The following is a 13,845-nucleotide window of genomic DNA, read 5'->3' on the forward strand; positions in this document are numbered from 1 at the left end:
CCGTTTCTTCTCACTAAGGTGGGTTAAGCTGTGCGCCCAACCTCGGGAATAAAAAAGGGTTGTCCTTCAAGAGTGGGGACTCCAGCGACACCCCCTCCCCAGCCGCAGAACCCGCTCCCTACCCCCACCCCCTCAAACCCCCAGAGCAGCCTAACCCGCGCGATTCCCGGAGCCCAGGGGGAAACCCCGAGAGGGGGCGGCGGCCCGAGGCGCACGCACCCGGCCGGCTTCCGGCAACTCAAGGGTTACGGCCAGGCGGCGGCGCGCGAGGAGGGGAGAGGCGGTTGCTGACAGGTGGCGCCTGCGCACTGGGAGCGCTCATTGTGCCCCGCAGCTGCCGAACCGCCCGCCCGCCAGCCAGCCAGCCGCCCGCTCGGCGCGTCAGTCTGCGAGAGTCCGGTGGTGGGTGCGGAGTCTGCGGCCGTTCGCGCGGCCTCCTCCTCCTCCCTGTTCCCCTCACCCCCACCCCACACCCCTTTGCCCCATCCCGGCTCCGTCACCCTCCCGCCCCCCACACTCGGGACAAGAATGCCCTGCCCGGAACAGCCCAGCAGCGCCTAGATGGCTTTGGTCACGGTCCAGCGGTCGCCTACCCCCAGCACCACCTCCAGCCCCTGCGCCTCGGTGAGTCCCCTCCCGGCAGCCGCTCCGCTCGCTTCTGTCACTGCGGCTCCGCTTTGCCTCAGCGGGTCCCGCCGAGCGCCACTGCGCACGCGCTGCGCCGCTTCCCAGGCCTTGGCACCCGGCTGCCGCGAACCCCCCACACGCCCCCATCTTAAAGACGAGCCGCAGGAACTACCGGACGTTGATTTGTGCCTCCGTCACTCTGAGCACCTAGCGCCTCACCATCCTCGCCCCGAAGCCCCCTGTGGCATGCTTTCCTCTGGCTTGAGCACTTCCTTTCGGGAATGAGTCATTCTTGCTTTTCACCCTCCCCCTTCCTTTTACCCTCTGTTGCTCTGCTGCAGGGAGAGGACCCCGGGACTCCTGCCATGCCCCTTACCCACACCCACATCCCCTTACCCGCACCCATTTCAGGGACCCGTTCCGTCTTCGCCCACCGCCCGCCCTTCGGGCTCTCCGGGCGTCTGCCTTCCCCCTGGTCACTTGCTGTCTTTCTTGTGTCCTGTCCGTTGGGCTTCATTGGACGGCTGAACGGTAGTTACTCCTAGGTTTCTCGCCATCTCCCCTCCCCCAGAGGGTGGCGGGAGTCTCTGCTCCTTGGACCTCTCACCTTTCCTCGACGAGGTCCTGAAGCATCTGGCGCTGCTTGATGACCAGTGCCAATTCATTTACATCTCACAGACCTTTATGCATCACACTCATTGCTCATGATCGTTCTTGTTCTCGAGTCGTGTTTGCATGGCTCGTTACTTCACATGCCAGTGCCAGTGAAGCGTGCTTCCAGAAGGAAAATACCCAGTAACCAGCCTTTTCCTGCTGGGCCCTTCTTTGCCTTTGCCCCACCCCCACTTCTTTACGCTCCATTCTTTTAGGCTTTTTTTTTTTTTTTCTGGAAATATTTATTTTTTAAAATGAAATATTGCACCAGTGGGGCGAAATGGGATCTTTAAAAAAAAAAAATCCAGATGTTTTAGACGGAAATAGATGGAATGAATATATGAGGAATTGGAAAAACCATTTGGAACTTCCTACAGAACTGTAGTTTTAAAAACTAGGTTGGTCGGTTTAGTAGTTTCAGCTTGCAAACACGTATTCAGTATACACTGAAACACCTTCCACTGTAAAAATTTGGGTTACTCTTAATTTATATATTAACTGAGGTGTGCGCTTTGACACCTTGAAAACATGCTGGTTTGTGATTTCAACATAGTTTCCTGCATTTCAAAATTCTGTTGTGTAGTGGTTTCCTTTTTTTTTCCCCCCTGAGCCAGCTTTTGCACTTTGTGTGACTAAATTGGCAACTATATCCTAATTCTAGAAGCGATTATACTTCAAAGGTTACCTTACCTTGTGTTGTTTTCCAGAAGAACTAGCTGGGATCCTTGGATAGAAGTTCAGGGAGGCAGATTTTCATGCTAAGGAAGAACTTTGTAACAGTGGGGTGGACTGCCTTGCAAAATAGTGAATGCTCATTGTAGAAAAGTTCAGACAAAAGGCTGGAGGTCCTTTGGCCTAGGAGATGGTGTAAGGGCTCTTTCTAACTCTTAAGATTACATGATTTTAGAATGACTGCACTTGAAAGCTCGTAAAATATTTAAGGGTCTTCCGAAGACAAATATCATAAGGTTGGAAATTTAATATACGTTATTCTTATATGCGGTACTTGATACCAGTTTTTGGAAAGTCATTAACATACCATCAGACCATCTTAATTCACTCTTCTTGTAAACCTTTTGAGGATAGTGGTTTCCAGGCCTGATTTTGGCTGAGAGAGCAACTGAAGGTTAGTTGAGATGAGCAAGTAAACCAGAAACCAGAATTATATTGACATGGTTTTCCTTGGGCATTGTTGAAAACAATTGATGCTGTAATAATAATATATGTATATCATGTTATTATACTTATTTTCTTGAGGTGAATGATTAGTATACAGTAATACCATATCTATTTGATATAACTTTGTTAGCCAACACTTGCTTATTTTAGAATCCTGAGGTATGTTAATAGGCACTTGATATAGGCAATTAAATTGATCATGGGTAAGCTCAGTTATTGAGCTAAATGACTGATACATCTACTTGCTATAGTAGCCTGATTATTTCATTTTATATGTGACCCTGGGAGAAAAGGAATCTTGGTACTGGGGTGTGTGTGTGTGTGTGCATGCGTGCGTGTGTGAAACAGTGGGGTGTGTGTATGTGTGTGTGGTGTGTGTGTGTGTGAAACAGTGTTGTCAGTGTAACTATGAGCAGTTGCCTTTCCCTTTAAGTTGTCTTCCTATTCCACTTCACCCAGAGCTTTTTTAGCTGAGTTTTGTCATGGTCCTTGTGTTCCAGTATTCGACTGCTGTCTGACTTGGATATATTTGCTGTTGTGTCTCATGCTGCATGGAAAAGTTGAGTTGTTTGTTTTAAGAGAGAGCAGAAACAATCTACAGAACCATGAAAGGAGAGATTTAATTTTGTGAGGCTGGAGATTTAGATGTTGTTATCATTTTAAGCATTCTGTTACAGTGTTTCATTATAGGAGGTAAGACATTTTAATACTGTCAGCTCTTCAGTGTTTTTTCTTTAGGGATTAAACAAAGCTATTGATCATCTACTGGGTGTGCATGACTATCATAGTAGTAAGATGTGTGAGATATTGACTCTGTCCTTCAGGGTCATGTAATCTTGGGAGGGAGGGGGAGAAGGAAGGCATAGGGACTAGAGGAGGGGCAAGAATGAGATGAGAGAGTAGAAAAGGAGTGTGAGGGGAATGATACTGAATGTGTATCAACAGCCAGTTTGTAAATGGCGATAAGTATTGTATGAATTCAAATTAAGATAAATTCACTAGTGGCAATAGTAGTGAAACCAATATCTAACATGTAACTACCTTACATGGATTATTTACTCTTCACAGCATGCTCAAGGGAAATTTCTTTTATCCCCATCTTACTGATGAAACTGAGGCAAAGAGCTCTTAAGGAATGTACCCAGTGACACTCAGCTGTTGAAGATGTAATTCAAACCCAGATGTGTCTAACTTTAGAATCTTCCATCTTTTTCCTTCTTGAGAATCAAAGAGAAGTATAACATAGTTAGGTGACTCTTGAACTAGGTCTTGAAGGGGAGGTTGAATGTTTATAGACTGAGATAGAAGCTGGGGAGTAGAAAGTGTTCCAGGTGGAGAGAAGCTGTATACACCAAGACTCAGAGATAGAAACATCCAAGGCATATCTGAGGAGATTTAAGTAGGCCAGTTTGAGGAAGGATTTGTTTGGAAGAGTGGTAATAGATGAAGCTGAGGGGGCAGCTAGGGCTGCAAAGGGACTGCTGAGCTTAGGAATTTGAACTTGACAAAGATGGTAATAGAGAGTCCTTAGAGGTTTTGAGCAAATATGATCACAGTAGTGTTTTAAGAAAACTGACCCACCAGCCAGGGGAGTTGAGAGAGGGAGAAAAGGCATGAGTAGAGCCTGTTAGAGGCTGTTCCGGTGGCCTGGGTGTGAGTAGTAAAGGCTTGAACTGGGGATGGGAAAGAGAAGGACAAGTGCAAGGGACTGAAGAAAAGAGACACAGAACCTGGGGCTTATTGGATATAGGGGAGGAGGGATCAAAGATGTCAAGTCTTGGAATATATTGTTCTTCCCAGATAATAGATGTTTTTAATTAATTGACACAATTTAAGAATGATCTCTTACCTTCTATCTTTCTGGTATGAATTTTCTGAACTGATATCTCTGTTGACCCAGGGTTATATAAATATAGTGAAATACCATAAAAATCTTTTGCTTTTGTATAGTGCTCTATATTTTTCAGAGTGTTTTGTGTTCATGGTCTGATTTAATTCTAGAATAGCCTCAGAAGTTACACAGGACAGATATCAACGTTAAAAGGCTTACTGAAGATGACAGAACTGGTTGGATAAGATCTAGCACTAGAACCAAGTTCCATGGCTCCTGGTTCATATCTCTTTCCATGGTGTGGTAAGACAAACAGCATATTGGTTTCTGGTCCTGAGAACTTGACTGCCAGTAAAGGAATCAAGACTTGAGATACAATTAAGAACTCACACTGTCTTTTGAGTTCATTTATATATTGTCTGATTTGACTGTCTAGAACAGAATCATCTAAGTCTGTACAAATCATTTTGTGGTGATACCCTCATTTGAAGCCTATTATCTCTTGGTTTACACAGAAATCTTATAAACTTGAATATTTAGTTTCCATACTCCTAGAAGATTACCAGCAGCAAAATATGAATGGAAAAGGTCAGGTGCTGCTAAAGGCAGGCTCCTTATAGTTCTGGGAAATGATAGTTGATGTTTTTACAGCAAGGGCAGAGGAAGAAACCTATAAATAGCTGACCCAAAGAAAAAATTTAGCAGTTAGGGACTACTTAATGTAAGGACAAGTATATTCCTCTAAGACCCAGTACTCTTTTAGAGCAGCTATTATATAGTTACAACGATGACTCCAAATCTTTATAAGAAAGCTTAATCTTGTTTTGTCTTGGTTTAAGCAGTCAGGATTGAGTAAAGTGTATTTGTAGATAAAGACCCATCCAAGTTTCACCAAAGTCTTGATGTTTAAGACGCACACTTTAATTGGGAAATTCATTTATCTATATATATACAAATGGGGATGTGGGATAAGTAGATATTATTAAATGATATATATTCACATATGACCACACCTCTCTCCCTAGGCAGAGAAAATAAAGCCATAAAATATGAAATTGACTTATATAAAATAAAAGTGATGCTTTTGAATTTTTCAAAGACAGTTTTAGAAATTTTCTTAACCTATAGAAATAATACAGGCCAATTGTAGGAAATCTGGAAAATATGGAAAAGCACAGAAAAGAGAATGAAAGATATGTGGCATACAGCTGAGCGTGTATTTTTATATAACTGAAGTGTTGCTGTGTGTATAATTCTGTATACTTTAAAAAAAAGTTTTATATATATCATAGGTGTATGCCAAATCACTTAAATGGCTGCATTGAGTAGTTATAACTCATTCTAACCTTTCCATTATTGGTGAATATTTAGGTTTTTTCCAACTTTTAAATTACACTGCAGTGACCATCACTGTGCATAAATATTTGACAGCATTCTGGAACATTTATTAAGATTTCAAGAAATACAGTTACAGGATCTCAGAGTAAACAATTTTATGATTCCTGTTGCATATTTATACTTTCTAGGAAGGTTGTTTCCAATTAACATTTATTCCAACCAACATAGTATAAGAATGCTCATTTCTCCTAGCTTTATTAACACTGCATATTCTCATTTTATTGTTAATTGTTAATCATTGATAATTTTTGAGGATAAACACTAGTTGGCTTGATATATATTTTATTATTAGACAAGTTGAATATTTTTGAGATGTTTATTAGGCATTTCTTTTAACTTTCTTTAGAAAGATAGCTTTATTGAAGTATAGTCTACAAACCCTAAAATAAACCTATTTTTATAAGTGTACAATTCAGTGATTTTTAGTAAACTTTAGGAGTTATTCAACTACAGTCCTGTATTTCCATTTTATGAACTGTGCATCCTTTTCAACCTGTATATGCTCTTGGTACATTATGAATATTAACCCTTTACTTATTAAAACCGTTTGATTTTTTGGTGTTTGTATTGCCCTTAGAATAAAGTCTACACTCCAGAGTTTTGCTCGCAAGACTTTTAATAAGACAACCTTGCTTACCTTTTCAGCCTTGTCTCTTCCCAAGTCCCTGCCTTGCACACTGCTCAGTCAAGCTGACCTGCCATGCTCCCTTGGATCTCTAGGCTTTTGCACATGCTGTTCCCTTTACCTGGAACGCCTTCCCTTCATCTGTTTACCTGACTAATTCCTACTCATCCTTCAGGTCTCAGCTTAAATGTCACTTCTTCTGGGAAGCTTCCCTGACTCCACTCTCAGACTATGGTAGGTGCTCCTTCTTCGTGCACCATAGCACCCTATACTTACCCATCGTGGCTCTTATCTCTTTATTGTTCTTGACTGTTTGATTGCTTACCTCCCTAACTCCCCTTTCAGCCAGGGACTTGGTTCATTGATATATTTTTGTATCACCAGGGTCAAAAATATTGGACTATGGATCAATGGATGGATTGATGGATATAGTCATAGTTAGCAATTTTTTTCCATTGTTTTTAAGCATTATTTTGTTTCCAGAAGCCCCCAAAATATGACTGCCCTTAAGATTTTTGATACATATTGCTGTTTTAGGTTGAATCAAGCTTTGTTGACAAGCTGTGTATAAAAATGTCTGCTTCATTGTACCCTTATCAATCCTGAATGTTGTCATCATTCTTTTTAAAATCATAATAGCTGTTGTTTATTGAACATTTATTGTGTACCAAACACTGTGCTAAATACCTTACATGCATTATATTGTTTTATATTGTTTAATTTTTTCTGGCTGCACCGTGCAGCATGTGGGATCTTAATTCCCCAATCGGGGGGGGATCAAACCTATACCCTCTGCATTGGAAGGTGAAGTCTAAACCATTGGACCACTGAAGAAGTCCCCAGTTGTTTAATTTTTACATCACTTCTGTGGTGTAGGTATTATTATTATCTCTAATTTACAAAGAAAATTGAATCTCAAGGAAGTAAAATGAGTAAAGTAAAATCTTGCCAGCGGTTATAGTTCTGGTGTCTGACCCAGAACTCTCTTCACCACTAGTATTTTGTTGTTTTAAGTTACCTTTTTTAAAAAAAAATCAGAACTTAAACATTTTTCAAATAACTTACTGTTATTTGTTTTATAGTCTCTGTTTAAGTCAGTCATGTGATTAGCCAAGCTTTCTTTGTGGATAATTATTTTTGCCATATTGATTTGTAAATATTTTTCATATGCTTATAACAATCATTTTTTGTTATGTTGCATATTTTGCATTAGTTTTCATTTGCCATTTTGTTTTTTATTCATTTTGATGTACAGACATTAAAACATCTTAATACTGTCATTTCAAAGTCTTTGTGTGTTTCCTACTTTGTTCAATTTCCATCGATAGAACAGAGAAATATTCACTAGTATTTTAAGTTGTTTTGTAAATTATGTTTAAACTCAGTTTTACTGCATAATGTGAATACTAAATTAATTCTACCTCTGAGAAACACTGCGTTAAGAGTACAAGCTAGAGTGTGTTCCAGTGAAGTTCCATTGCTCGTCCCACAGGAGCTTGCTTATTATTTAGTATTCATTAAGTTGCATGGACAGAAAATAAACAAACTAGCTTAGATTTTAAAATTTGACTGGTTTGAAGGAAGAACAGGCCTTTGGTGCTCAAAAGGTGTCTTCAAGTCTCTCGTCCTTTCTCTGTGGCTTTAAGTGAGAGGGAGCAGATTCTAGATGATGCCCATTCTGAAAAAGGCACCATGCAGAGCCCACACTGCCATCCCGTGTAGCACCATTGCATGATATGTTCCTGGTTCCAGCTGCTTAGCACTCTGCAGTTTTTCCATTAAATGCCTGCTGTCATGTTGGCTACACGGTGCCTAGCCCATAGTAAGCATTTCCATGTTCATATTTTTCATTTATTTGTTCACGCATTCAAGAAACCTAGCAATAGTAGGGAAACTACTTAAAAAAAACAAACAAACAACCTCTATGTCTATTGACAAGACTACCCAGTTTGAAATATGCCAGAGGTCCTGTGTACCTGAGAGGAGAGACCTTAAGGAGTCTTGTTAATCAGCAAGTAGGTAATGAGTGCTGTTTTGTGCAGGTAATGCCATCCATTCTCTTCCTCTGGTTTTCAGCACTGAATTCTTTTCAGATACACTTACAAACTGCCCTGCATTTTCTTGTGTAGCTGAGCAGCACAGCTGCTGTGCACACTGCCCCTCATTTTCCTGTTTGTCAGGAGAAAGTCAGGTGAGGTGATCTTGGCTCCAAAATGTAGTGAAAGCTCCCATGATTCCCTAGATTTCCTGAAAGCGAAATAATTTCACTTACTTAGTGGGAGAGGCTATGCTTAGAAAGAAATGGGCAGAAGTAATCTACTGTGTTACAGCTTTGATTTTTTTCTTAAAGCTGCTTGTTTTTGTTTTTTTTTTTAAGATAATTTAGTACCTTTTTGTATCCTGTGCTATACTTGATTCTGAAGGTATCTATTTATCTGCTCATTTGTGCCAGGATTGGGGCTCCAGCAGCCAGTTAGTCCCTGGCCTCAGGAAGCTTAGAGTATATTAAATAAGTAATTATATTACAGAGTAGTAATCATAATTGATGTGTAAGCCTTGAGGAAGACAAAGAAGGCCAGCAAGGACTTCTGAGTCCTTGCCTTAGAATTTATAGGTCTAGTAGGGGAAGGCAGCTATAAGCTAAGCATGAATTAAAGCAAAACAAAGCCGTAGGATGGTGAGTGGAATAGGAGAAGCACAAACCAACTGTGAGCATGGATGGGAAGGAGATGTCAGTTTTCTATGAGATACTGGACAGAGAATGTTTAATGGATTAATTGGAAAAGTTGGAGGAGCAAAAGATTTTTGGAGCTAAGAAAATGAAAGATATGTTTATTACTTCCAAATATTAAGTATTAATCTTTTTCAGTTCCATTCACAATTAGAAGTCAGTTTCTCCACAGGGTGATTATTGTACAATTTGTTGTCTAAGGCATGGTAGCCAGACACAGAAGCTTCTGTCTTTGCAGAGTGTGTGTTTGTAGGCACTACCTTGTCCCTCTCCCTGCTCTGTACCTTCCCTCACTTAAAAACAACAGCAACCTCTTTTTTTAATGCTTCATGCATGTGAATGTATGAAATTATATTCATTGAACTTTAAGGGAAGACATTCTGTGCAAGTTAATCATTAGAGCAATGATTCGCCAGTTGTTGCTTCAGACACTTTTATAGAAAGAGCAACAATTTGGAAGAGCCCCTTTTTTCCACAGTTATGATACTTAGCATGTCTCAGGCGAGAATTAAAATAAACCACAGGTTAGCAACTCATAACACATTATCTTAATCTATTAGGGAAGCTCACTGATTCTTTGAGGTTTAAGAAAGTGATTGTGGTTTAGAATAAAAATAGTATCTGCCAATGATTATGATATAAATCACATGGGAGTAGGGAATCCCTGAATATATTTTCATTTCTCCCTTCTTAGGCCTTCAGAAATGCCTGTAGCAACATGAAGCAGTTTAGCACAGTGGTTAAGAGTGTAAGGTCTGGAAAGAGCCTGCCTGAATCTGAACCCCACCTTTAGAACTTACTAGACTTACACAAGTCCCTTAACAGTTCTGTGCTTCAGTTTGCCCATCTGTGCAGGGATAATATAGTACTTCTTGCACAGAAATAAGAATTAGAGTGCCCTAGCATCATGCCTGGCACCAAATATGTATGCACTCAAGAAGTATTAGTCAGTTTTATAATGATGGTAATTTAGAGTTGCTATTTGGTTGTTAAGCAGTTTTTCATTATAACACAAGTTTGGTGGGTAGGATATTTGTTTATGACAATATAATTCACATGAACAGCCTATTTCAAGGATTAGTTTCTCTCTTTTCTCTCTTTTGTATATTTTTTTATTCAATAATAGCTACATTTTAAACATTAGGGCATCTTAGCTCTAGTTGCCAGTCTCTGTGACAGAGTATGTTGTGTATGATTTTGTAATGACCCTGGAGCACCATAAAGAATGATTAGTGCAATTACAGTCTTTAAAGATCTTTTCCCTTTGGGAACTTATCAATTTTTCTAGGCCGTGCTTAGCAGCATATTAATCTATTGGATATTTTGTTCTACGGTAGCACAGATCTTTGTAAGTGGTCACCTTAGTTTGTATCATAGGCTGTATGTGCTGGTGCTTTTAATGATTGAGGTTATGAATCATGTGGCAAAACAGAACAGAAATTGATGGATTTTTTTTAAAATATGGAGAGTCTGAGGACACTGAGTGTGTTTAAAGGTGTTTATGGATTTAAATATATCTTTGTACGTGGAAATAATGCTTTCCAAGGAACTGATGCTTTCGAATTGCGGTGCTGGAGAAGACTCTTGAGAGTCCCTTGGACTGCAAGGAGATCAAACCAGTCAATCCTAAAGGAAATCAGCCCTGAATATTCATTGGACAGACTGATGCTGAAGCTGAAGCTCCAGTACTTTGGCCACCTGAGGCAAAGAGCTGACTCATTGGAAAAGACCCTGATGCTGGGAGGAATTGAGGACAGGATGAGAAACGGGCAACAGAGGATGAGATGGTTGGATAGCATCACTGACTACAATGGACATGAGTTTGAGCAAACTCTGGGAGATGGTAGACGACAGGGAAGCCTGGCATGCTACAGTGCATGGGGTTACAAAGAGTCGGACATGACTTAGCAACTGAACAACACAACGACAAGGAAATAATAGTTGAGAAGAATGATCTGTCTAATCCGGCTATACAAGGAGTTGGCAGTCGAAATTGAATGCAGCTTTTTGAAGATGTACTTCCAAAGCAACTGGATAAACTCACATATGATATAACAAGAGAGCTTTGGTTCAGACTTTGGTTACATTTAGATTACAGTTTTTATTATTGAACCTTGTCAGAAAATAGAGACAACCTATTTCTTCCTTGAGAGGGTGCTGAAAAGGATTGCCTTAAGATTTCTATGAGCACAATATTTTGATTTGTCTTTTTGATCTGTCTTCTACAAGCTGCAACTTTTCAACTCTTGAGCACTTTTATGCTGATTCTGTGGTTTCCAATTAAACTTCAAAGGAAACTGTACAGGCTGTAAAGGAATTTTGGTTAGGCAAGGTGTGGCTGAAAAACCCAGGAACTCCTTCACTTGCCTACAAAACATTCTTGCAGGATACAGAATCTTAAAGATGAAATATAAGGCTCTTAGGAGAAAGAAAGTATTCTTAGGAGATTTCCATTTAAGCACCATTTTTGTGAGATTTTAATCTATAATAATTTCTTATTCTTAAAAAAATGAGAAAATTTCATTGAACAAAACTGAGTAAAATCTTACTGTGTTCTTAAAATTGTCTTATAGAAGAATATAATTGTGGCACAAAATGAAGAAGTTTAAAGGTCCAAGGATGATTTTTTAAACTTAAAAAAAAGTTTTATTATCTATTTTGGCTGTGCTGGGTCTTCCTTGCTGCATGGGCTTGTCTCTAGTTGCGGCGAGTGGGAGCTGCCCTCTAGCTGCCATGCACAGGCTTCTCATTGTGGTGGCTTCTCTTGCTATGGAGTGTGGGCTCCAGAGTGCACAGGCTTCAGTAGTTGCTATGGAGTGTGGGCTCTAGAGTGCACAGGCTTCAGTAGTCGGCGCTCTCGGGCTCTATAACACAGGGTCAGTGGCTGTGGCAGCAAACCTAACTGCCCCGTGGGATCTTCCTGGACCAAGTATCCAACCCATGTCCCCTGCTTTGGCGGGTGGATTCTTTACTACTGGACCACTAGGGAAGGCCCCAAGGATGATTTGAACCTCTGTGTTTCATAAGCTTGTTTAGAATACCAGTGTATGGCAGTTAGAACAGTTGCTCACGAAATTAGTCTTTGGTTTGTTTCCACCTGTCTTTTCAGGTATTTCATGGTGCTTAGAGGAAAACAGTGTTTTAACAGGTCCCAGGCTTACTTTTTTTTTACCCCCATAGATGTTTTTTTCTCTTTATTGAATGGGATTCCTTTGCAGACATTTATTAATAAGTCCAAGGTGCACATTTAAGCTTCTAGTACTGGGATTTCTTTGGAGGGAATGATGCTGAGGCTGAAACGCCAGTACTTTGGCCACCTCATGCGAAGAGTTGACTCATTGGAAAAGACTCTGATGCTTGGAGGGTTTGGGGGCAGGAGGAGAAGGGGACGACAGAGGATGAGATGGCTGGATGGCATCATGGACTCGATGGACGTGAGTCTGAGTGAACTCCGGGGGATGGTGATGGACAGGGAGGCCTGGCGTGCCACGATTCATGGGGTCACAAAGAGTCGGACACAACTGAGCAACTGAACTGAACTGACAATGTATTCTTTTTAAAAACAAGTTACCTTGTCTTGAACATGTGATCTAGAAAATTGGATGATTGAAGTTCTGTGTTTTACTTTTTCTTCTTTCTGCTGATACACTGAAATCCCCTCTTTGATTTTGTACTTTTGAATTTTGTATTCTATTTGTGGCTCACATTTCTGAAATAACCATGATAGTGATTCTCTAAATAGAAATAACTTTCCTGCAGTGGTTGTCTGGACTCTAGAGTGAAACCTTATAGTGTAGAAGAATTAGAACACTTGTCCTAAATTCAAGGACAAGGAGCAAAATTATTGAAATGGATAATTGCCTTTGGAAAATATTTGAATATACAAGTGTTATTTGAAAATATATGGGTCAATAGTTGAGAAAATGCCTTATAATTTATCTCCTGACCCCTCCCTAAAATTAGATGATTCTCTTTTCTCATTTTGCTTTTTGCATACTTCACTTGATTTTTTATTGACTTTCTGTAATACCACTCTGGAAATTGAGACCAGAATTTCTTCAAGATCAGTAACCAACGTGACACTGATATTGAAATAATTTTCTTTTAATGCTGCTACTTTCTTGATTATATTTCTCTGAAGAAGAAGTATTTTGTACACTGATCCTCAGTATACTTTTCTTCCCTGCCAAATCCAGACCCCAAAAAACAGTTTCCCTCTCTGTCTAATTTAATAATGATTTTATGTCTTACATTCTTGTTCTTAAGGGAGTAGGCTATAGTATGGCATAGTGGTTAAATTGACTTTTTCAGGTTCTAACGCCAGATTCTGGAGGTAAAAATCCCAGCTCTCCCACTTATTAGGTGTGGACCTTGGGAAAATCACCTTTCTGAGCTTTGATTTCCTTATCTTAAAGAATTATTGTTGGCTTTCATGAAATAACTAAATGAATGTTTAACACAGTGTCTAGGACTATAGCATAGTGAGTGGTCAGTAACAGCTAGTGATTACTAATGTTAAGTAGATTTAATTCTTTGCTCTTTGCACAGAGTTCCTTAGCAGTATTTAATTTTTAAAGATTAAGATTATATGATTTGGAAGCTTTGCTTCTAAGGCAAATTTATTATAAGTGATGTATTTGGGTCTTCCCTGAATTGTGTCAAATATGTATTACTTTCAGATGTATCATTTTATGACAAGTTGTATACTCTGGATTGAAATTGACACAACTATCTTTGTAATGGTAATGAATATGTAATGATGTACATTTGAAGATAGAGAAAACTTTTCGTGGTGGTCTA

General features: G+C 40.0%; 1 protein-coding gene across 1 annotated transcript in view; it reads left to right on the forward strand.

Moving 5' to 3' along the window:
* The first annotated feature begins 383 nt into the window (after positions 1–383).
* Positions 384–13,845, forward strand: part of SSH2 (slingshot protein phosphatase 2) — a 238,596-nt gene continuing 225,134 nt past the window's right edge. The window contains exon 1 of the mRNA XM_040243850.1: positions 384–624. Within this exon, the coding sequence (XP_040099784.1) occupies positions 562–624 (63 nt within the window). The 5' untranslated portion in view covers positions 384–561. The remainder of the gene's footprint in view (positions 625–13,845) is intronic.

This window comes from Oryx dammah, unplaced genomic scaffold (assembly GCF_014754425.2).
Source record: "Oryx dammah isolate SB20612 unplaced genomic scaffold, SCBI_Odam_1.1 HiC_scaffold_8, whole genome shotgun sequence".
NCBI lineage: Eukaryota > Metazoa > Chordata > Mammalia > Artiodactyla > Bovidae > Oryx > Oryx dammah.